This window comes from Serinus canaria, chromosome 7 (genome assembly GCF_022539315.1).
Source record: "Serinus canaria isolate serCan28SL12 chromosome 7, serCan2020, whole genome shotgun sequence".
NCBI classification, from domain to species: Eukaryota; Metazoa; Chordata; class Aves; order Passeriformes; family Fringillidae; genus Serinus; species Serinus canaria.
Genome location: NC_066321.1, coordinates 26,378,982 through 26,403,700, shown reverse-complemented (window position 1 = coordinate 26,403,700; position 24,719 = coordinate 26,378,982). Strand labels below are relative to the sequence as shown.

The 24,719-nt window shown below is 42.3% G+C and overlaps 1 protein-coding gene and 1 long non-coding RNA gene across 3 annotated transcripts; one reads left to right on the top strand and one right to left on the bottom strand.

Annotated features, from left to right (window-relative positions):
• The first annotated feature begins 10,006 nt into the window (after window positions 1-10,006).
• Window positions 10,007-19,176, top strand: BZW1 (basic leucine zipper and W2 domains 1). Of its 2 annotated transcripts, XM_030241538.2 has the most exons (12): window positions 10,007-10,161; window positions 10,581-10,654; window positions 12,390-12,566; window positions 14,152-14,246; window positions 14,493-14,558; window positions 14,804-14,939; window positions 15,488-15,597; window positions 15,714-15,884; window positions 16,123-16,269; window positions 16,587-16,725; window positions 17,560-17,682; window positions 17,938-19,176. In XM_030241538.2, the coding sequence occupies exons 2-12, from the start codon at window positions 10,591-10,593 to the stop codon at window positions 17,967-17,969; spliced, it is 1,260 nt and encodes a 419-aa protein (XP_030097398.1). In that variant the 5' UTR covers window positions 10,007-10,161; window positions 10,581-10,590; the 3' UTR covers window positions 17,970-19,176. The 2 variants fall into 2 exon arrangements, with proteins under 2 accessions (XP_030097398.1, XP_018767195.1); XM_018911650.1 differs by lacking the exons at window positions 10,007-10,161; window positions 10,581-10,654 and having other exon boundaries at window positions 12,489-12,566; window positions 14,152-14,157.
• On the bottom strand, window positions 10,661-24,581 carry LOC127059814 (uncharacterized). Its single transcript, XR_007777979.1, has 3 exons — window positions 24,270-24,581; window positions 21,149-21,932; window positions 10,661-12,136 (listed from the first exon to the last, which is right to left on the bottom strand). It is a non-coding gene; the product is annotated as an uncharacterized LOC127059814 (long non-coding RNA).
• Between the last annotated feature and the right edge of the window lie 138 nt (window positions 24,582-24,719).

Sequence of the window (24,719 nt, the reverse complement as noted above, 5' to 3'; positions counted from 1 at the left end):
GTTAGTTTTTCTGATTTGAAACATCTTCTTAGTTTCACTGTTTGGTGTTACAGTCTGATTACAAGAGATGACTCTGCCCAAGGTGCAAATGAGCCCCTGTGCCAAAGTCAATAACCCCAGAGTCATTCTTCTGGAATTACTCCCTTTCTAGAGTCCAGGTCCTGGCTATCCATGGGGCATACATGCCATTCCAATCATTTGAGATAGCGTGTGTATAACCACTTGTTTTCTTTCCCATATTTTGTCACAGTGGGAATTTTTTCCCAATGTTAACCAGACCTTTACCTCTGTTAGGTCTGGAATCAGCTCCTTCCTGCTGTGCCAACTGTGCTTATCTCAGGTTCCATTGTCTCAAAACACTGTCCCCTTAAGATAAGCAACAGTCCTTACATATGGGTTTGTCAAGGACAACTTGCAACCCCACACGTTGATAACTAGCCAAAACATGTGTGAATTCTGGGATGTACTGAAGCAGGGAGCCTACACATCTACTGAACTGGGGGGAGTTCCATTGTCTCTTGTTGTCCTACGTACCTATGCACCAGCATGGGTGCTTGCTTGTTCATTCTAGGCAAGTCAAATCTTGTAAAAATCTTGCCCAAACCTTGCAGGCAATGACATCTCCCCACCTGCAGTACTGAAGTGTTCACACTCCAAGGATTCATCACATTCAAGACCCACACTTTGTTTTCTGCAGTGCAAATCTTCTTCTCAGTCATTATTAACAAAGATTCCTCCCTGCCACTTTACAAGTGGCTCTTTTGTCTAGTTGTTTCAGTAAATTCTATAAATGTAGTGAATATGGGTTATTGTTTTCTGAGTCTGAAGCATATTAAGCTGTCTGCTGGCTTTTAAGCATTTGAAAAACTTCCTGGAAGTTAGAAATTTCAGCAATTGACCATCCTGACAGATGATGATATGGCTATGTGGGATGTTATTGAAAGAAGTACTGACATATTGGATAGCTGTTGACACATGAATGTGCACTGTACCTGCACAGTTACATCCAAACTGGAGATGGTTCAGAAGAACTCTTTCTACTGATTTTCTTCAGGAGAGCAATGTTCCTGTAGCAGTCTACCTCCAGCAGGCCCATTCAGTGTGGTGAAAGCTTAAATACCTAACATAGTTCATTCTTATTCCAGTTTCCTGAGCAATAATATAAGTTCAGCACCACAAAACCACAGGTGAAAAGCATTAATGTGTCACTGTCTATCATGAGTGTTCTACTGAGCAATATGGTGGTTCATACTGGCAGTGGTCAAATTTACCAAATCTTTGTTATTTGCATCACAGAGAATGGGTGCATTTCCTGGAGCAACAAGAGCAACAATGAACTGTGATTTTCCATGGGAAGAGAACCACATGGATTTCTCCCCCTGGCCTGAAGAAACTGAGGGAATGGCCATGCCTTTGTGGGGGAGAAAAGTAAACCTGATTTTGGTCAACAGAGGGTATGAGAAGGGACTTGTGAAGGGAACAGTAGATGAAATCACATTAAAAAGTACAAAGGTAGAACTTCAGTTAAGATTGAATAAAACAAATACAATTTCTAACAGACTTTTAATGGAATAAAAGGGGGTTATAGGACAGCTCCCTGTTACATATAAGAAGGGCAGCCTTAAAAATAACCTTATTGTTTGTTAAAGTCTTTAGGAAGACACATTGTAAGCAGGGGATCATCCTGGGACTCAAACCCAGTCTCACCAGCTGCACATCTGTCCTTTGGCATCAGAAGGTAAGCTTTGGTCCTCCTGCCATGTATCTTTGAGATGGGCAGAACACTGCAACAGAGAATAGGCCTGTGGGTAACAGTTTTCAAATCAAATACTACTGTGCATCTCCTAGGTGAGTTAGAATGGTACATTCAGGAGAATGGAGAATATTTTCCTGGTATTTCCTTGTCATTTTAACTTGCAAAAAGTATTTGCCAGTAGAAAACACTGTCCTGTTTGACAAGGCAAGAGGAAATGGCATCTAGCCATCTCAGGAAAGTGAGGTGGGTGTGCCTGACAGGTAGGAAGGCCTCCTTTGTACCCTCTGGTTATGTCACTCCATTTATCAGGTTAGCTTTGTCCTGTAATTCCACTGCTGTGCTTTTCTTGCTTTTGCCTGTCACTTTTTAAGAAAAACTTTGGTTAATTCTCTAGGGCAGTGCACCTAGAAACTTCTCCGGCTGTCCCTGGTACTTTTGTGGATATCTGTGTGTGTATATACATGTGCGTCATGTTTAAATAACACTCCAGTAATCCAGCCAAAGCAAGTCTCATCCTTGCAACACAGAATCTGTGAGAAGTTTGGAAAATCTTGGCAGCAATTTCTGCAGTCTTTGAACTAAATGTGTACAGGGCCGATTCCCCATCTTATTGCAGTGCTTGATAGTTACTTAACACTTACTGTAATTAAATTATTGTAATGGTCTGAAGTGCTTTTGAGTAGAAATAGGATAGTTGTATTTAAACCTAAATAACTGATTTTCTGACTATTATTAGCATTTTAAGACATATATTTTCTAGAAAATATAAAATACTCAGTATTTTATATGTGATTAAGAACTATGGCATTCATACAGGGAAATCTATATAGATTAGCCTTTCTGCTCAAAGGCTAGATCCTGCTAAGTCCAAATTGGCCATAATATATTTTGCACAGACTGAAGAAAATCTGAATCTGCAATGCAGAAATGTTTCCTTCTTGCCACACATTCAATAACAAACTACAGTTTTCTCCAACAGATGGTAAAAGATTCTTTTCAATGATCAGTTCCTTGCTGGCTGTGAGCATGCTGACATAAATGCCAAGGAGTTCTTGTTTCTGTTCTCATCCTTCACTCTGTAAAGATAAGACTCTGATGCTTCAGAAGTTTCATTCAGGTTCCTGGGTAGTTATTAGGAATATTTCCATTATTTTCAGTAGGCATTGAAACGTGCAGGCTACTCCTGCTTGGAAGTAGCTAAGAAAATTCTGGCATCCTTCCATCACCTCTCCCACTTTTTCCAGCTAGACATCATCTTCTGCTTCTTTGGGCCTCTTCCTGTTTTTTCCTCTCTTAAATGAGTGCTTGTGCTTTCAGACACAAATTGAAGCTGCCTGAATATTTGCAATATGTGGAAAAAATGCCATATTGTCACCCAGGTCTTCAGCAATAACCTCATTTCTGACCTCACTAACTGATCAGTGATTTACAATGAATAATCCTGAGTTGTGGTTGCAATTACTCAAAAAATAAGGTCCTAACCACTGTGACCAAAGGCAGCAGCATGTGGCATTGGGGGTAGGAGTGAGAAAGGTATCCTTGTCCCTGTGCTCCTAGGTATCCCTCTAGTGGATATGAGAAGAGCTGGGTGGGTAGAGGGACACCCAGCCACAAAGCAATGTGTTGTGATTGAAGTCAGTGAAGGAGTGACCACAGGAGTCTCTGCCAACCTTGACACCAGAGGTCAGTCCCCAGAGCAACTGCCCTCTGCAGTGCAGCTCACTGAACATACGTGGCCTCGTGCTGCAGGAGTGCCTCTGCCCATAAGAAGTTGGCTGGCTGTGGCAGGTTTCCCATGAAAAACAAAAAGATTTCCATGAGATGAAAACCTGCAAAACCTGTGTTGGCAGCAGTCAAGGTGCTTTTGCTGCCCAGAATTTTTGAGCCATAGTAACGATTTGAGAAACAAACAGCCTGGCAGAGAAAATTCAGGAGAAATGTGTTAGTTCTTTCCACAAATTAAAAGAAAAAAGAAACGCCAACTGCTTTGTCCTATGGCAAGTTGTGGCACAGAGCTAAAGCTATCACAGAGAGTATTTCAGAGTCTTGCCTTTCAAAGGGAGATGGTTGTACCCAAGAATAGTGGAGGTGGGGACAACAAAATGAGCAAAATACAATAATAGTGCTGGCAACCAAAGGTCACTTTGAAGAGCAGGAAGATTATCTGTCAGCTGTCACATGAATAACATGTGAGTTTATGTGGTCTCACCATGGGAAATGAACAGCACTTTTTGGGGAGGCTGCTTCTGCCACTCACTTTGATGCTGAATCGCCTCTTTTTGATTAACTCTGCTGACACAATGAAAAGGCATGTGCATCTTTTTTTTTGCAAGACTTGTCAACAGAAAGTGCAGATGAAAACCTGGCTGTCAGTTCTCCCTCTTGTCCCTGTCAGCTGCTGGCTCTTTGTTTTGGGTAGTTTGATGTGACCATTGCTTCAGTAAACCAATGTAAATCCTGCTGAGAGGATTTTCCATCTCTGACAAGACATATTGTTCAACATATAATCCTGATTTTCACATATGGCATGGGAGTATTACATAGTAAAGATCTAATCTGCTAACCTCTACTTTAAATGTTCTGTGGCTGTCTGAATCTGAAGTTTCTTTCTGGGGCTACAGAGAGAGCCCTTTATAGACTTTCTTCAACAGACTTATCTGTGCCTGATGGGGAAAAATATTGCTGTTATAGTTTATTTAAAATATGTGGCTTTGCTCCCAGAACAAAATATTTCTGACAATAGAAAGCTCAGCTGCTTCTAGTGTCTCTCTCTGTAAATGCCATTAATGTAGCATAAAAATTTAAAGTTTCTGAGTGTAAAATCTTCACCAGGTCAGGGTCCTTATCACAGTGGGACCTCAATGTGCTGGAGAAGAAACCAGTATTTTCAAGTTGAAATTAAACTAAAAGAACATACTGGCCATATTATATGTGTGTGTGTTTTATATATATATATATATATATATATATATATATATATATATATATATATATATATATATATATATGCATGCCAGGAGCAATGATCCTTGTGGATCCCTTCCACAAGGAAGGGACTGTTTACCTATTTATTTTTGATGTGAGGATTTAGAAGTCAAAAGTAAGAGTTTACTACAAGAAGGATCTTGCATTACCTTGCAGAGCTGGCTCTCTGACTGAGAAGTGGCTCATATTCTATTCTGAGATTCATATTTATCATATGTAACTCAGATTTGGACTCAGTGATCCTTGTGGATCCCTTCCAACTCACAATACTCTGTGATTCTGTCATACTTGTTTCTTACCTTTCTAAATAACCTCAAAGCTGAACTACATGACCAAGAGTTGCTTTCAGCGTTCCCTGCTTCTCTTGAAACCCCCAAATGGTCTTCCCAATTCAAAATAATTGATCTGAATCCTTTTATGAAAATAAGTGGCCTGAGTGCTGCTGAAGCAGAATGGAAGAGCAGTTCTTGTGCTATTGGTCTTACACAGGGCAATACAGACAAAAATGAGCAGTGTTACTATGGGATGAACAAAAGGTATCTTGGGTAGATAACATGACTGTAATCTTCTTGTTGAGAAAAGACTGATTCTGTCTTACATATATTTGTCACATCCTCCTAAAATTAGTGACAATCAGTACAATCCTGGACAATCTCTTTTATTGCTGTAATGAGTGTCTTCTCCTTGAGAAAGTGAATTTCTGACAAGTTGCATTGCTGGTAGTAGTGACATTGATGATGACAGGGTCAGGATTGTGTGTAAATAATGATAAAGTAATATGGAAATAATAATAACATATGAATGGTAGGAAGTTTCAGGGGAAAAAAGCTAACAAGTCCTACTTAACATTAGAGTTGGATTGTAGGCCTGTAGCAAACAACAGTTTCAAAGAACATATGGTAATTTCTACATGTTTAGTGTTAGCTTTTGTAGTTCATTGCTAGCTTGCATTTTTTAAGCTTTTCTTTTTTGTCAGCCTGACAAGTTAAACCTCTATTTACATCTTTGGAAGCACTGTCAGAGGAGGTATTTCCAAAATGCAGTGTCAGTATTTTAGTGACACTGACTGTGTGCTGTAAACAATCCCTTGGTTCCATTTGGCTTGCTCTTTTAGTGCATGCTTTATCTCCAGCTGCAGATGCAACATGCAGTTCTATATAGGGATTATCATATCTGGCATCAGATAATCAAACTAGTTTATAGAGTTGGTTTTACATTTCCACTATTTAAAGAATAGATTGTGCTTTCATTGGCATTTTTAGTTGTTTGAATTTTTTTGTTTCTATAGCAACTCTATTTTTCTGCCCTGGAGCCTTAAACCTAATTGCTTTTAATACATAGTTTGTAACAGAAAATAGACAATTTTAAAATGCATCTTGATAGCTAAAATTCTGGATGTTCACTTTTGCAGGAATTGGTGGCTTCAGCTGTAAACCTTCAGTCCAAAACAGTAATATGTGCCATGTGAAACGTGTTGGTGGAGTATTTGGGGGGAAGGTACTAAACCATCACTCTTTGTTGAAATTGCAGCTGTGGCAGCCAAGAAGCAAGTTGATTTAACTAAATCAAAGGAGTGATTTAACTGAACCTAATTAATTACATAGGTATGCTCACATCAGCTCTTAGTGCCACAGCTCTCCTGTACTTTGACTGCCTTGTCTTTCCCTGTCCTGTCCATTCTTCAGGGAATTTACATCTCCCTGTTGAGAAGCAAAAGAGAAAACTACTGTAAAGCTCATTTTCTCTGCTTTGTTACTGTTGCCCAAAAAAAAAAAAACAACCAACCACCAACCAAAAAAAAACCACAAGAAGAACTTGCTCAATCAGCCTAACCTCAGGCATGGTAGGTTAATAAGAAACTAAAACATAGAATGGGCTGATTTATTGGCACCACTAGGAGTTTGGCCATGAACATGTAATGTCATTTGCAATCGGCATCAAGAGGCTGTAATAAAAGGGGAATTTCTAATGTTCCTTTTTGGAGTAGGTGTCCACTCCATTTTATCCTGGAAAGAAATATAGGTGTGTTAATCACTGGTGGACAGCACCCTGCCTTTGGAAAACAAAAAGTGAGTGACATGAGAGAGGGTATTTTGCCCAATTACTGGGTAATAGCTTCTTCTGAGGCAAATCAGCATAATTTCATTGACTGTCAAGACACAGCAGGAAACCAAAGTTATCTTCTTCTGAAATCCCAACCCAGCACCAACCTTCCCAAGTCCTAAGAGTACCCTGATGAATTCCATGAACCAAAACCTATCATCCCAGAGCCCATGCAATATCCAGAAAAAGCAGAGCCTTCTTTTTACTTTGGAATACTGCTAACATCCTAACTGCCCTATCCCATCTGCAGATGATACATATTTTACTCGGAATTGAATATGAGCCACTTCTCAGTCAGAGAGCCAGCTCTGCAAGGTAATGCAAGATTCATCTTGTAGTAAACTCTTACTTTTGACTTCTAAATCCTCACATCAAAAATAAATAGGTAAACAGTGCCAGCACTGAAATCAGCTTGGTAAGTGGTGGTGGCAGGTATAGGAATTGAGCACCCTAAAACCTTCCAGGACAGGGTTTATGATTTAAAATGATTTGGATAAAGAAGACCTGAGGAGCTGGCTTTTCTATGGACACTTGCATGAGTGGTAGAGTTTGGCTGATAACTCTTTCTGGGAGAGATTGCTTATATTTTTAATTTTGCTGAAGATATTGCTCACAAAGATACTGTTTGACTCTGGTTATGATTAGAATAGGTTTAGAACAGGTTTGGGAAAAGAAAGGAGGAAAATTTCATTTTTGTATTAACCATAAGACAAGGAATGGGAGTGTGATTGACATATGTCAGTAGCATATGTATTTCATATTCTTGTGGGTATCCATTACCTATTATCCTGACTATTAGGAAGTGCAATACAGACCCAGCTCTGGCTGGTTTTCACAAGCAGTATCTTCTCACAGAGATGGAACATGTAATCCACAACTAGTGGACTATGCCCTTTTATTCAAATTCCTTCCAGAGTCACTGAAGTTATTTGGATAACCACTGGTGTGCTTTGCCTCTGCTTTATTTAGAATGAGGATGGCAAGAAAATGCACCCTCCCCCTTGAGTTCTCAGTGTCTTTCCAGAGTAATGCCTTCAATCTGCTCTTCCCACGTCTTGCACTTCCCTCACTCCAAGGGTTGGCAGGACAGAGCAGCAGCCTGCTGAAGAGTACTGATTTCTGTAGAATGAGGCAGGAGCCAACTTCCCTCCCCATATCAGCCCCAGCCAACAATGATTACACAAGTGTTTCTGCAGAAAGCAGGGTAAGATGATAATGATGACATTGTTTCCTGACAATAGCCACCTCACAGGTTTTCCATTGCACTCATCCTTTGGCACTGTAAAAGGAGATACATCTGGAGTTGCTTAATACCTTGTCACTGGGCCACTGGGCCCAAATTTCTGTTATAAGTTAAACAGCAAAAAAAGGGAATATAAAAATTAAAGTAGTAAAGCACGGGAGCAATTATGACATAAAGAGCGAGATTTTACCAGCCATTCTCTCATCAATGCATATCCAGTCAGAAAGCAAACTAAAAAAACTCTCTGGGAGACTGGAAAATAGGAAACGTCTGATGAAACTATGTCAAGGTCCATGAATCAAAGCTTTCAATTTTAAAAGCCCCAGGGCCTGAGTTTGAACAAATCTGTTGTGCTCTAGGCTGAAAATTTCTCTATGAAAAGGAACACAAATTACATCAGACAGACCTGCAGGCCCCTCTCTTCCAATAGCAGCCAGCTAGAGACCCCTACCTCAGCCTGGCTGGGGCTGGGAATTCTGTATCCACCTACTTCTGCTTCCTTCTGTGCAGGATATCCAGCAGTCAAAGTGTTTGTCAGTGACAGAACTTCTCATATTCATAGAAATCATAACCAAGGACAAGAGCCTTCAAGGGCTAAGTGTCATGCAAAAATTTGTTAACAACTTAGAATTTAAATAAAGATGAATTTACTATCCAGTCACCAGGAGATGATGCATCGTCTCCAGGGATCCACTGTAGGCTTTCTTTGCAAACTCATGGCCCCCACAATTCAATGCAGTCTCATTAAACTGTATTGCAACTGTATTGTATGTCAGTTCCTGTAATCTGAGCCTTTCAGGTTGAGAGCTCACATGTGCTATGGAGATATGAGCTTAATTACCTGTTCAATTACAAGAATGCCACTGTTCACTAGAGATAAGTTGGTTGATTTCCCAATCTTTTATAACTTGAAAAAATTGAGATATGTGTGTGCAATGACATTTGTGTGGCTGATAAGGAACATGCATTTGTGAAATACAGTCAGTTTTTTCTCCCCTTAGCAAAATGATTTTTTAATATTTTATTTCAATTTCCCAAAGACAAACATGGAACCTGTAAGCCATGGGTTTAGATTATAGATTAGTACTGCTTTCCTGAGGATGAGACAACCAGATGACTCCTTCAGCCACTTACTGACTGCATGCTACACTGGAACAGTTCTGGAGTTACCTCAAGAACTTGAAAGAATTTGCATGCAATTTTGAAAGTACCTGCAATGAAGAACAGATCACAAGTAGAACCATTTTGTCACTTCTACATCCAGTTTGACAGTGAAAACTGTTATCGTTGATTTTTTTTTTCTGTTCTTCCAGAATATGGAAATCCCAAGGATCAAAATGAGACACTGTACAAATTAATGATGGGCAATGTATCAATATTTCAGTAAAAGATTCCAAAAGTACACACTGCCAAGTATTTCTAGGCACAGATATATTACCACCCCAATAACCCACCAGTTTAGCTCTGCTTCCTGGCAGCCCTTCTGGAGCCCAGGGACTTTGCTGTGTGTTAGACGGGCACAGCTTGTAACTGATAGTCCTGTCTGCACACACTACAGTACGTCAAGTGCTTGTTACCACCCGGATCTGAAAGAAGAGATTATTACAACTGCAAAGCAAATCTAGGGTCAAGCAGCAGAGTAGGTATGGTATTGAAGTTCGATGCACCGCAGGTCCCGGTGCTGCCACTCGCACTGATCACCCGCGCTGCCCGGGCCGCAGACCCGGCCAGAAGGGAAGTGTCCCTGCGGTGCCGGGCTGGCTCTGCCGCAGGGAACGCGGGGGCCGGGCCGGGCGTGGTCACTCCGGGGCAGGGCTCGGCCGGGAAGCTCCTCTGGCAGGGGAGAGACCCCCCCCACCGTGAGCCCGGCAGCACCTGCGGCCCCCAGAGAGCCCGCCCCGTTCCCCGCCCCTTCCCTCCATCCTCTCGTGCGGGGCGGGGCGGAGCACGGCCCTCCCCTCTTCCTCTGGCGTCGGTTCCGCTCGCAGAGCTCTCGTTGCCACCGCTCCTCGCTGCTGTTCCTGCCCGTCTCCGCTCCGGGCCGCTCGGGCATTTTCTCTCTGCCTTAAAGTCGGTGAGGAGACGGGCGCGGGTAGCGGGCGGCCGGCTGGGCCCGGCTGCGGCAGCCTGGCCCGTAAGGGCCGCACCGCGCGGCGCTGCGGTGGAGGCCGGGGAGGGAGGTGCTGCGCCCCTTCTTTCTCTCCTGCTTCGGTACCCGGGAGCGGGGTAGCGTTGGCGGCAGCGAAGGCACCGCCAGCTCGGGCCGTACGGCGGGGCCAAGGGCCGAGAAGCGCGGACACGGGCACGGGCACAGGCACTGGCACCGCGCGGGCCCCGGCTCCGCCCTGCGGCCGCCTCCGCCCGGGGAGCCCGGTGCGTGCCGGGAGCCGGGCGGGGGCCGGCGCTGCCCGCAACCGCCCAGCGCCGCTGGAGCTGGAGGGAGGAGCGGCCCCTGCCTGCAGCGTCCTCACGGGTGTCTCTGCTTCCTTGCAGGGTGTCTTTTATGAATAATCAAAAGCCGCAGAAGCCGACACTATCGGGCCAGCGTTTTAAAACCAGAAAAAGAGGTGAGTTACTGCACCGTGCCCACTGCCAGGACCGGCTGCCAGCGATATGTTTACGGTAAAAACGTCGGTTTCTGTCAGTAAGCAAACCCGTGCCTTCATGTGTTCACCGTAAATTTTTTACACGAGACCATGCTAAGTGCAGAGTCTTGAGGCTGACTGGAATTTTCTCTGCACCAGTCAAAAATATTTGGCAGTCAGACTTGTTGCTGAATTTACTGTAATAACCTTTTCCTAATAGATGACCATTCTAGAACTGTCCTGAATGTGTAGCTTAGGATCTGGTACCCCTGAATTACAGGGGAGCTCCAGCACATGCTTGTTGCAGGTTAATGCATACATCTAAGGAGCATCTAACATAGTAAGAATTTCAGTCTTAGCCACTGGCTAGAAGTTACATTGTTCTCTTTTAAGTTTTTATAAATTGACAGAAAAAACCCTCAACAAAATCCCACAAATCCACCCACCCACCTATCCCCCAGTCAACGTCCAGAAAACTCTCAAAGTATGGGATATGCAAAGGCCTGTCTCTCTGCACGCACAGTTACTTCCATAAGAAGAGTTAGTGACTGAACAGGTGTGACGAGTAACTTAGCATTTTGGTGGAGCTTTTTTCCAGCTAAGAGGAAGTGGGGATGCTCTTAGAGTTTCTGTTCAGTACAGTTTTACTTGTATAGCAGCAGTGTTCCAGTCCTAATAGGCAGCTTTAGGCATGCTGTACATGCAGAAGCATACTTGGATTTATAGAACCTGTTTGAATGTCAAAGCACCTCAAAAATCTCTTGAGTATTAAGAGTTTGCTGTGGTCTGTCCAGCAGATGGAATGCCAGCAGCCAGGGGTTTTAGTCTCTCTTTAAGCATTTAACCATAGTTTGGCTGAGAAGCAACTCTTCTAGAACAATGGAGCTCCGTGGTTCTGCCCTGGAAAATAACTGATCCAGTATTTCCAAACAGCTTTTACCAATGTGTTGATAATTGCACTGACACTGGACACCAGTATGCCCTATTAGCCTGCTAACAGAATTGGCTAAGCTGTTTTAGACAGCACTCTAAGATCTGCAGTTGAGTTCTCTTATCTTTGGAAGCTTTTTATCTCATGATTTCCATAATCTAAGGACAAATTGAGATGAGGAAAAGTTGAAGACCTCTATAAGACTGTTAGTTACATAGGTGGATTTGTTGCATGTTGATTATACCCTGCCTGTAGTAAAAACAAGGCAATGATCAGCTGATGTATCAGGTATGAAGATACATCATGAGTGTTCTGCTTAGCTACAGCAAAGGTTGCTTAAATAGCTCTGCAGTTAAGGCCATTAAGTTAGCTCCTCTGTCTACATTTCCCCCAAGCACTTGAGGAAGAGTTACTGCCTCAGACTCACCTAGCTGCAGGTTAAGATGAGAGGGTGGTCTTCATAGCCAAAAAGGAAATTGCCAGATGACTCAGGTGGGGTAATGATGCTCAGTTAGTCAGTCAGACGATTTCATCTGAAAAGAGAGAGGCCCAAAAAGCTGAGATAAAACATGAGTAATGGCATCAAATGTACAGAATTTTTGGGGCATGTATTAAAAATTGCTTTCCAGCATGAGCTGAGTCTCTGGTTTTGGAGGGAGTGATCTAACATGAGAATAGGGGTATAAGAATCAAACTGAGAAGTCAGTTAAGCTTTATTAGAACCAAGTAATGATCATCACAAAGAACTCTTAATGGAAATCTTATTTCAACATTTTTGCTTTACAGATGAAAAAGAGAGGTTTGACCCTACTCAGTTCCAGGACTGTATTATTCAAGGTTTAACTGAAACTGGCACTGACTTGGAGGCAGTAGCAAAGTTTCTTGATGCTTCTGGTGCAAAACTTGATTATCGCCGCTATGCAGAAACACTTTTTGACATCCTGGTGGCTGGTGGAATGCTGGGTAAGTCCCTGTGATGTGGCTGCTGTCAGCGTCATTCACCTCACAGCTGCATTTCCTTTCAGTGTAAAATCTCTGCTAAAGAGCCCATTGAGTGTGTAGAACAGGGTGTAAGTTAATCTGTGGTAAACCACCTGATCGTCTTGGTGCCTGAGCAGTTACTGTAGAAATACTCTCTATAACCTGTCTCAGTTTTACTTGGGTCTGTTTGCATGCCTTGAAGTGTAGATTGTACAAACTCTGCTTAGAAGAAAGTACTTCGGATTTTTGGGTGTGGTGTGTGTGGTTGGTTTTGTTTGGCTAGTTTTTGTTGTTGGTTGGGTTTTTGGGGGTTTTTTTTGAGGTTTTTTTTTTGTTTGTTTGTTTTTTTACCAGAAGTAGATTTGACTCTAGTCAAGGTCACTTCTAATGATGAGAGATGGATAAATTCTTGTTCCAGGTGCATAGTCTACTGTAACAAGACCAGTAGTTGACATGGTTCCTGTGATTTATGCATCCTGCCTTATTGTTTTGGAAAGGAAACTTGTTTACAGAAGAATCTGAAGTGCTTAGTCTTGGACATGCTGTTACAAATCATTTGTTGTTGTTTGTGAGGTCACGGGCTCTAGCAGCCATCAGGGAGTGAGAAATGAGAGGGTGGTCGAGTTGGCAGAAAACGCAGGGACTGAGGAAGTGAAATGTGATGAAAAGTCTTGCAGACTCAGGTACACACTCTGTGTACAGAGAGGAACAGACGTTCACCAACCAGGCAAGCACATTGTTACGATATGGGGGTTTACGTTTAGTGCATCCTCCTGTAGGAAGTGTTCCTTCTAGGAATGAGTCTGATGGGGAAGGGAAGAAGGAATTGCTGTGTTAATGGTGATATGGGGTGCTTTACTCAACTCCCTGTCTGTAACAGGTAGTTTAGAAGATCAGCTTTGATCTTCAGTCAGAGGAAGCCAGAATAAAAACTGACATCCTGTTGCCTTACCAGCTTTTAATATTATTACCAGAAATATTAATTTCTAGTTTTAAAGTAATGTTTCTGACTAATTCATAGCAAAGGATCTCCACTGCATGTAGAATGGCATAGAAATTGATGATGAGGTGTTCTGGCACCAAAGCTGGTGACCTGAATGCACCTTCATTAGTGAAGCAGCCTAAATAACTAAAGTTTCAAGCTCATCTCTGCAGCACTGAATTTTGAACTGTGTGTCTCTTCATGTTTCAGTCTACTGTTGTGACTTACTCTGTCATGTAAAAGGCACAAAGCAGCAGACACTAAAAAGACACTTGCTGGAATTAAGCAGCTTCAGTGGCTTCCTGTAAGGGAAGAGGAGCTCATATGGCCTTGTTAACTTACTCATATGAAAACAAGATGTGTTGTCAATCCCCTTAGCAGTAGGGGGTCAGAATAGTTAAATGTTCAAATCCAAGTTGATTGTAAAGTTCTGGTGCAGCAGTAGAACACAGGGAGATGTAGGGGTGTCTGTGGTGATCAGGTCATTGAGTTCATCATGACAGGAAAATGTATTGCATGCTGTGGGTGCTGGAGTTCTGCTTGGAGACTGCTCAGTGCACTACTAATGCTGAAATCCTCCTGCAGCCCCGGGTGGGACCCTGGCAGACGACATGACACGCACAAACGTCTGTGTGTTTGCAGCACAGGAAGACCTAGAAACCATGCAAGCATTTGCTCAGGTTAGTTCTGAAATTAGGGCAGTTTAACTTAAAGCTGTTTCATGGTCAAAAATTAAATGTTTGTGTAATTGTATGCTAATGTAAAAATAACATATGGCTTTAAGCATACTGGAAGTAATACAGCAGCAGTGTTCCAAGCTGTGGTTGCTCTAAAGAGTTCAGACCTATTTTACTGAACATAGTTTTTTAAAATTCAAATCAAATGATAGTTCACAGCAAAAGATAATGTACTCTGTGTCTTTTTAGGTTTTTAACAAGCTAATCAGGCGTTACAAGTACCTGGAGAAAGGCTTTGAAGATGAAGTCAAAAAGGTATCGAGTGGTTTTTTTATCAGCAGACAAATAAACCTTCACATTCTGCTAGCTAATCACTCTGTAGAAGGGTTACATCATAAAATGGATTATTAAAATACTACCCTTGAAAGCTGTTCATGGAAGAATGGCTGGCTTGCATGACTACCAGTGACTAGTGCTTCTGCTAGCCTGATGAAACGAAAGTGTTTAACACAGGCAGTGGAGGTGGTTGTTTTATGCAGCTCTTCTTACTTGTCCTGCAGTTGCTGCTGTTCCTGAAAGGGTTCTCAGAATCGGAGCGGAACAAACTGGCCATGCTGACGGGTATTCTGCTTGCCAACGGGACACTCAATGCATCAATTCTCAACAGTCTCTACAATGAGAACTTGGTTAAAGAAGGTAAGTGTGGCCCAGCTCCTCCCTTAGGAAGGGGAGAAGAACCATGACAAGTAGGTGGCAGCTGTGATGACATTGCACCCTTGCTTGGTGATAGACTGACTACAAGATTAGCAAAGGTAAATGTGATGCCCCTGTGAACCTGGAAGATCCTGTTAAGACTTCAGAAAAGGAGTTTCTTGAGAAAGCTTGTGTGTCAGACTTCCCTGCCTGACATTGGGAGCTGCTATCACTAGCATTGCCCAGCAAGGCACCACTGTATTTTTGAGAGGGACCTTTCAGGATGCAAAGTGTGTGTCATATCTTTAGGTTACTTCCTAAATTGCAGCAGAAGAGTTGAGTTTAGTACAGGGAAGACTGATGCTGAGTTGTAGGAAAAGTCCAAGATGCTGGAGGCTGCAGGGCAGAGAGAGGTACTGCAGACTGTGCTGGTGTTGGAAGCACAGCTGCTGCTCTGAGCACAGTCTGCCAAACAAGGTACCCTGTACTCAGGCCTTATGGTTCCCTTTGTTTTGAATTTCACTAATAATAGAACTATTCTGACTGCACAGGTGTTTCTGCAGCTTTTGCAGTCAAGCTGTTCAAATCATGGATAAATGAGAAAGATATCAATGCAGTGGCTGTCAGTCTTCGCAAGGTAAACATGGACAACAGGCTCATGGTGAGTACCATTGGAACTATGCTGCTGTTCCATAAGCCAGTTTCATGAACAGCATTTGCCAGCAAAGTACTCAACACACCTTTTTTTTACAAAAGAGTCGTAAACTTTGTTTTCAGGAACTCTTCCCAGCCAACAAACAAAGTGTTGAACACTTCTCCAAGTACTTCACTGAAGCAGGACTAAAGGAACTCTCTGAGTATGTTCGGAACCAGCAATCCATAGGAGCTCGGAAGGAGCTGCAGAAGGAACTGCAGGAGCAGATGTCACGGGGAGATCCATTCAAGGATGTAGGTGTTTGTAGACAAGGTGGAGATGCTTTCTGTGCTGAACTTAGCTCTCACTGGGAACTAAAATGATGAACTGGGCGGGGGGGGGCACAATGTCCTGAATCCTGCTGTATGATCAGGAAGGTTGGCTGTCATTCTGAAACCTTCTGGGTTACCTTTGGGTTACCTTTAAAAGAGAAGTTTTAATTTAGCTTTGTGCCATATGTGGCCTTTCTGCTTACTCTTACTCTCCTGGCAGATCATCTTGTACGTGAAGGAGGAGATGAAGAAAAACAACATCTCAGAACAGACTGTGGTAACCATAATCTGGTCAAGTGTAATGAGCACAGTGGAGTGGAACAAAAAGGAGGAGCTGGTAGCAGAGCAAGCCATTAAGCATTTGAAGGTATTGTAACTTCAGTACAGACTTCTGCAGCCCTTAGGCAGAGCCCTGCCTTCCTTCTGTCTGCAGCTCCATTTTAAATGTTAAAGCTACAACTCTGCTAGTACAGAGACAGAATGAGATGGGGAATTCTCCCCCTTGTGAGGAATATTACAGGCCAAGGGCCTGAGGCAGAGGCAGTGACTGCTGCAGAGCTGCTCTGGGGTGGGGCTGTGGTTGCAAATTTCTAAGCAGTGGCTGATGGAAACTGCAAAACCAGCTTTAGTCAGGTGGTAAAGAAGAAGTGCTCTGTGTGTGCCAATCTGATGTTCTTGTTACAGCAATACAGCCCTCTACTTGCTGCCTTCACCACCCAAGGTCAGTCAGAGCTGACTCTTCTGTTGAAGATTCAGGAGTATTGTTATGACAACATTCACTTCATGAAGGCCTTCCAGAAAATAGTGGTGCTCTTCTACAAAGGTAACTTTGTGGGGTTATAGTTTCAGGGGTTTGTGGATCTTTGGAGGGGCTGGTTTTGGTTGGCTGAGTTTTTTAAAACTTCTGAAACGGGAGATCAGTGCTACAACACTGCACTTCCTAAGCTGAAGAATTTTCTACCTCCTGTTTGTAAAAATGCAAAGGTGCATGTGGCTAGCCCTTGGCACATGGGGAAATGCAAGACAAAGATGCTGCCTGTCTACAGTAGGAATGCTTAAGAGTTGCAGAACAAAGCTAAATATAGATTTTTAAGGCCTTTTGTTAAGTTCCATGATAGCTTATTCTTCTTAGTTCTCCTAAACCTTGAGTGTGAGGAGCTGAAGATTGAGACCACTAGTGTGTTCCAGGCTGCTCTTGGCTCTTTTTAAATGTCTGATGAAAGGCAGTACTGAAAAAACCAAGCTGTGCACCCATGGAGACTTGTTAAACTGAAGACTGTTCTGTACTTGTAAAATTTAAAAAACACCTGCACCACAGGAAGTGTTTACTTTGGACTTCAACAGAATTTGCATCTGTTCTTAGCTGTTAACTGAACCTTTGCTTAGAGTGCAATTTCAAATAACTCTATAACACTCCAGACTGTTAGTGGGAGTGAAAGTGCAGCTTCTGGATACAGTACTGAGGAAATTCCCGGCATGAGGAACCATCCAAAATGCCTGGTTCTTTGAATTTCAAAACTGAAGGCACTCCTAGTGCAGCTCTGTTCAGCTGTACCCGGAGAAGGAGTACATGATGCTCCTTGGGGAGGAAGCAAAGGCTGCCAGTCAGGTTCTCAGCAGTTCACTGAATTAATACTGCTCTTGCCTATCTTTACAGCTGAAGTTCTGAGTGAAGAACCAATCCTCAAGTGGTATAAAGATGCCCATCTTGCAAAAGGAAAGAGTGTTTTTCTGGAGCAGATGAAGAAGTTTGTTGAATGGCTCAAGAATGCTGAAGAAGGTAACCAGCAGCTTTGCTCACATGTGGAGCTTGTTCATTTTGGGAACCCTAATGCAAATAATGCGGTGTTTTGGAGTGGGGGATGTTAATTGCCCCTCTCAGACTAGGGTGCCCCCTCCCCTGGTCCTGGCTAGAAAAGCTTTCCAGGACAATCGATGTAGATCCAGCAGCTGCTGTTGTGCAGGGCAGCAGCTGAGCTTGGGGCTGGGGGCTGAGCCATGGCCAGACTGCTGATGAGGTCTCTCTCTGTTGCAGAGTCGGAGTCTGAAGCTGAAGAGGGTGACTGACCTGTGAAATTCTGGCCTCAGTAAAGCAAACAGGAGCTGTAGATAAGTGTCATGTCTCATGTGTCCTTCTGATTCTTACATCCTACCTCCCTGTATCAAGCATGATATAAGGGCTCTCATGGCAATTTATTTTAACTGTTTTCTATAGTTAATGGAATACTGGATTTAGTTTTTAAAACCATGTTCAAGTAGCTTACAGGAGCTGTTAGATTTGACTCTTAACCTGCATTTGTCCTTTCAGTTACCTTCTACCTCCTGTATTTTCTACTGTAATAATGTAATATAAGGCCTTCCACGGTGAAATCCATTTCATCTGTTGGGATTTCTGTCTGTATTGGAGTAGATGTGATATGGTGAATGAGACTTAGGGCAGTCTGCTTGCAAATTAAACTATAAAAATGCCTCCCAAGGGAAGAGGCTGTCGCTTGTGTGGCACTGCAGTCTGTACCACCAAATAGCCCCCGTCATAGGTGGTTGTCCATGTCCCCAAGTACTTTGTCATCCCTTTACCAGACTTCCAGCATAAAGTAATCCTCTATTCCAGCTGTGGAGAAGGTGGAAGCCCCACTGCTGGAGAGAAGCTGTTGTGGTGGCAGGAATTGGTTACCATGGTGGGGCATGACAAGTGGCATCTCTGAGCCTGCTGGCTGTCACAGCTGGTGGCCCATGTTCCTGAGGGACTGTCAGGTGCCCTTGCAGCTCTGGGGATGCCTTTCTTTTCCCTTTCCCTCATGGAAGCACAAGCAGTGCTGTTCTACACAGGTGCCCAGCAGCTTTCTTGAGCCAGGCACTGCTGCTGGCTGGGCTGGCAGGGGGAGCAGCTGCTTTGTGCTGCTCTGCAAATGCACAGCTGCTGCAACCTAAGGCAGCCAAAACACCACTCTTCCCCCTTTGAGGTTTAGAGATTCTTTTATGCTGGCAGCTGATACACTAAACCAAACAACTTATCTGCTCCCTGAAACTTTAATTCCTACTGGAAATTCTCAGGACAGTTCAATTCAGAAAGATTGGGGAAAAAAAGGTGAAGTCTATACTGTTGTAAGCTAACAGTGAGCATTAACTGAAATACTGGTAACCAGAGTACACCTACTAAAATAAATGAAAAAATTGGTCATCACAATGCAATCTGTTCAATACTACAGTGATCTTCCTTACTTTGTAACTTTTTTTTTAAGCAAATAAAGGCCATCCTTACACTTAATGCCAAGAGCTGTCTCTGCTCCTTGTCTGAAAAGAAAGCACCACTGATACTATAGAGTACAAAGCAGTGCTAGGTCTTTTGCCTAAATTCAAAGGACTGTTGAATAAAATGAAATTAAAATACTACTTTGTTGCTATTAGGGTGCTCTTTTCCATGTTGAAAGTGCTAACATCCCCAGGTTCATCTGTATATTAAGTAAGTTTTATTTCAGTATTTGGTAAGCATCCAAGAAGTCATACTAAAAAGTAGGGCAGTTACAATCTAACCAAATGTTTAAGTTTCTTTGGTCCCCGTGACTCAGCCTGATTAGCTGCAGGAGCCTGTGCTCTCTTTCTGCCTTTCAATGGAGAGAAGAAAGAAAAGTGCTGCACGATAAGAGCAGCGCTTGTTTGGGACAAAATCCAGCATCTTCTGAACCACATCAAAGAGGTTCTTGTGGTCAGAATCCTGCCATGTCATGAATGCCTTCATGGAAATAAAATAATTTTTTGTTGTTTATCTTACACTTATGCTTAAATTTTCTGTCCTCAAGAGCATTTTCCCTGTCGCATCTTACCTTCAGTGGCATACAAGGGTTTGATAAGTATCTCCCATCAGGATTTTGTTCATCCCAATCCACCTGTCCTTGACAGAAAAACTTTCATTTCCTTAGACAAACAGACTGTATTTTTTACTCAGATAATCTGTTTTGGCCCTTCAGCAGAAGTTTACCAACATGTGTGTTTTCAACTTGGGAACTGATCTGGGAATAGTCCATCAGAGCAGCCAGCTTGTCAAAAAGATGACTGGGTCTTAAATCTAATCTGAAGATATTTAAAATAAAACTATACCAGTCCAGTACATAAAAATGTTATTGCCTGCTTTTCTTATCATGTGATATGCCATGGCTCTGAAGGGAAATCCAGAGAGACATTTCTGTTCATTGTTAGAGGAAGTTATCAATAACTATTTTTCACTGTATACTGCAATCTATAATAAGGTTCAGATTAAGGAAAAAAAGAGGCAGTACTGATCTGTTTCCTAAAGTAAGGTGGAGTACAGTAGGTTTTTCCCCTTGAGGGTTTTTTTCCCCTTGACCCTATTTTTTCACTTTGTTGATTAATCTCAAGTTTCAGCAATACTGTCAAGATGACAAAGTTGAGGTATTTGAATTTGTTGATGGTGACAGATGAAGCTACATCTGTTACTAGCATGGCTTGTAAATTACAAATGTTAAGAAGGTGATCCTTCACACCAAGCTGCTGCCAAAATGTTGACTGAAAGCAATGTGTAGAAATGTTCTGTTCATACTGTTCCCTTGTGCCCACATCTCTCTTCCATTTGGCACCATGGAGGAAGGCAGCTGAAGTTCTTGCATAAATAATTCTCCTCAGTCCCTGCCTCTCCAGCATATTTTCACCCAGCTGAGGAGAATTACAGATGCTGCATTATTCTAAGGCTCTCAGTAACTTACAGGAAATAGTGCTGCTCCAAAGTAGTAGTCCATGAAAATACACTGCACTTCTAACATGTCACAGTTGTGACTGTCCCAGTGGTGTGAAAGGATTCAGAAGGTTCTTATTTGATACCAGACTCCAAACCAGTCCAAGAGCTCAAGAAAGAGAGCACTGTGCTGCTGGAGCACAGTTCAGCAGCATGTGACACCCCTCAACTGAGAGCTCAGCACAGCAGGCTGCTGTGGCCATGGCTGACTGCAGGAGCTCTGCAATGGCCTGTGGGCATCACGGCTGATGCTCATGCTTAAATACTGTACACCCAAAGCCCATCTCTGACTGAAGGAAAGGTGCTGAGGCCCTGGACCTCAAAAACAATTCAGACATGTCCACGGTACTCTGGACACAGTGACTGCAAAGGCAGGAATGTGACATGACTTGCAACAGTTCTAAAAAAGCTGAGATACACACATCCCATAGCACAGAAAGCAACATAACAGAAATCCTAAAGCCAAACCAAAGTACAGGTGGCTTTGTATACTCACTGAGTACTGCCAGGATCCAGTGCCTTTACATACTACAGTACTAGGACTTCATCAACTGCTTTGGAGCAGCTGCCATAGTTTTTGATTATTTTCACAGCTACATGTTTGCCTCTTCTGAAAAGATGGGATTGAACAGTGATTAGATGAGCAACTACTTCTAATGAAGAATATTCAGATATACATTATTTATAGCAATGGCAATCTCCTCTAAAAAGGTGGTTTTTTAGTACATACTGACAATATAACCAAGGTTCATCTATGCATAAAAGACTAAAATTTCATATATCAAATCTAAAAACATACACCTTATTATACACCCACCTTATACGTTATTATTGTTCCTAGAAATAAAAAGCCCCATCTATCACCCCATGGTATTTATGGATGCTATTAAAAATGCAAAGCAAACCAAAATAGACTTAAGAATTACCACTGACTAGACTATTCTTGTTTAAACTGTAAATACCTACGTGGACAACTGTTACTAGACAACTCTCATCAAGGCTGCAAATGCTCCCATCAGCAAATGCTGCACATTTACAATGAAAAAAGGAAAATAAAAAATACAACTTCTACAGAATAACAATCCCCACCCCCAAAGAAAAAAAGAAAAATAAAAGTATTCTAAAAGCTACCTCACATCTTGGATTTAAAGCACTTACTGTATTGGTTTTGTGTGGCCAGGTTTTGGTAGCTGGGGGGACTTAAAGGATTGGCTTCTGAGAGATGCTGCCAGAAGTGCCAGTGGTCAAGGCTGGGCCAAGCAGAGATGGTGCTAACACCTCTGTGATAACATATTTAAGAAGGAAAAAAAAGTTATGGCACTGATGTAATTGCACTCGGAGAATGGTGAGAATATGAGGAAGAGCAACAAGAGGAACAGCCAAGGTCAGCAGAGAAGGAAGGGAAGGAGGTGCCCCAGGTGCAGGAGGTGCCCATGGTGAGGCAGCTGTGCCCCTGCAGCCCAGGGAGCCCAGGGATGCAGAGATCCACCTGCAGCCCGTGGAGGACACCACACTGGAGTAGGTGGATGCCTGAAAGAAGGCTGTGACTCCAGGACCTGTGGAGCTGTAGAGAGGAACCCACTGGAGCAGGTTTCCTGGTAAACTTGTGATCCCATGGAACAGGCTGTGCCTCAAGACTGCACCCCACGGAAAGGGACCCATGCTGGAGAAGTTCATTGAGAACTGTCCCCATGTTGGAGCCAGAAATGGACTCTTCTCCCTGAGCAGGGACAGAAATAACTTGTGATAAACTGAATGTGCTCCCATTCCCTGTCTCCCTCCACTGTCTGGGAAAGAGGGAGGGAAAGGAGAATGATGCTATTAAGATTTTACTTTTCAGTATCCTGCTCTGATTTTGACTGGTAATAAATTCAGTTAATATCCCCAAATCGAGTCTGTTTTGCCTGTGATGGTATTGGGTGAGGATCTCTCCCTGATGTCAATTGGTGAACCTTTTGTTCCATTTTTTTTCTGACAGAGTGGTTTGTTGGGCATCTGTCACCCAGGAACGGTCAACCCACCACATCTATCTAAAAAGTTAATAAAGTCTGAAAAATATTCTATGCATCTTGCACTTAGTACATCTCTGAGAGATCAGATCACCCTCTGCATCATTCTCTGCATTCCTGCATCTTTTCCTTCAATAGCTCTTCTGGAACAGCACCAAGACCATGCAGCCAGTCAATAAACTCAAGTGAACTCAGGTCAGAAAACAATTCATTCAGCAGGGAGATACTCAGGCATTCAGATACACACCAGGCCACAAATGGCAGGAGCAATTTCAAATTCAGCCCCTGGAAATCTACAGTTTTTTACAGGAGGAAAACACGGCAAGGAACAGATTTTCAGGTGAGATACTCAAAGCAGGAAGGCAACAAAAAATTACAATTATTTTTCTTTTAAAAGATTGGTTCACTGAATTTTACTTAATGATTCCAGGACCCCTATATTTTTCTTAAAGCAAGGGGATTTAATAGTTATCTTTTAGATTTATATAAAAACACGTATCTATTTTTAAACAGTCTTGTGTCCAAATCAAACCAGCCATCTCAGGCAATCAAATTTAAATAACTTATATGAATCTTTGGCAAGAAGCTATTTTTTTTTTAATCATAAAAGATACACGTTTGCTTTAAGCTGTCTTGGCTTAAGATTTTAATTTAACTTACAAGTCCAATCTTCACGTTTTTTAACAGTGTAACAAAAATCAGAAAACTCACCCTGTTAGTGGGAAGGCATCATCCATATTTAATTCTACAAATTTCTCACTGATACTTGAAAAAGTCAGTCTGGCATGACCTCCTTACTATTTCAGTGATACTTAATCAAAATCTAGTTTGAAAGCTTGTCCTTGGATTATAGAGTAGAGGTTAAGCAAATGCTTGTCATATTATAAATTTTGAAGGCATGAAAGTTATGTCTCCATTTCAGGTACTACAGTTGATGGTTATTGTTCATTAATCTGCTCAAATATATTCAGTGAACAAATAGCAGGACCATGTTCTGTGGTATCACAAGCATATGTACAAACTATACATTTTCACTGAAGGAAATGCAATCCTAGCAAAAAACAGCTACTAATATGAGCCAAAGGAATAAACTTCTATTATCCACAGAATTCCCCAGACCCAACACTCAGTTATTAGGGACAGATGATAATCTACCTTCTTCAAATAAATAAAAAAACCAAACCAAATTTAAAATTGGTCCTATCACCTGTGGAGGTTTAGGATGACATGTATTATAAAGTGTCTTGTATTTCCTTTTGCCACCAGCTGCCACATTAGACCAGATCCCTGGCTACTAGGATGCTCAGTATCACATCCTTCCTTGGACTTGTGACAGCAAACTTCAGAACTGTGTCACTGACAGTGGCCTCTTTCAATCACAGATATGTTTCTGAATCATTACTACAAAAACAAAAAGATCCAGTGAATGTAACTAAAATCATTCTAGTGCCCCTATGAAGGCAGCTTTTTGTTTTAAGCTGCAAGACTTAAAACAAACTTTCTTGAAATACCTTCAACTCAAAAATTAATCTGGTATCACATGACCTGATCAGAATAATAAAATCTTAAAACATGCCTGCTGATATCAGAAGTCCAGAACTTTTTTACCTGCCAGGAGTTTCAGAGAGATGGTTGCAGCACTTTTTCTCCTGAGCACTTCTGAATGGCCTCCCTTTTCCATTCTTAGCACTGTTGCACCTCCTGCCAAGTGGTCTTTTTCTTTTATCCCTTGAATTCAGCACCATTAGTTTGACTGGAATTCCCCAAGTGTAACAAACATATTTTACTCTTCGGGTTACAATCCACAGACAAACACTTAATTTTCAAAGCCATTAATTATCAAATTTAAACTATAATGATATCTTAGATAGCAAAGGTTCTATCATCATCATAGTACAAGGATTTCATATTATCAGAGCTTCATACCTTCTTGATACAGGCAGCTCCTCTCCACACTGACTTCTCCAGGTCCTTGCAGTAATCTGACTCTCCTCACTCCTCTTTCCTTACTCTTATATAGCACTAGTTCTTATTGATTACAGGTGTGGCCTGTTAAGA

What these genes read in the sequence shown, in the direction of transcription:
- BZW1 (XM_030241538.2), top strand. Translation starts at nt 10,591, where the DNA reads ATGAATAATCAAAAGCCGCAGAAGCCGACACTATCGGGCCAGCGTTTT. An exon ending in GGTGGCTGGTGGAATGCTGG is followed by an intron (nt 12,567 to 14,151) that starts GTAAGTCCCTGT and finishes ATCCTCCTGCAG; the next exon opens with CCCCGGGTGGGACCCTGGCA. An exon ending in AGTGGTGCTCTTCTACAAAG is followed by an intron (nt 16,726 to 17,559) that starts GTAACTTTGTGG and finishes CTATCTTTACAG; the next exon opens with CTGAAGTTCTGAGTGAAGAA.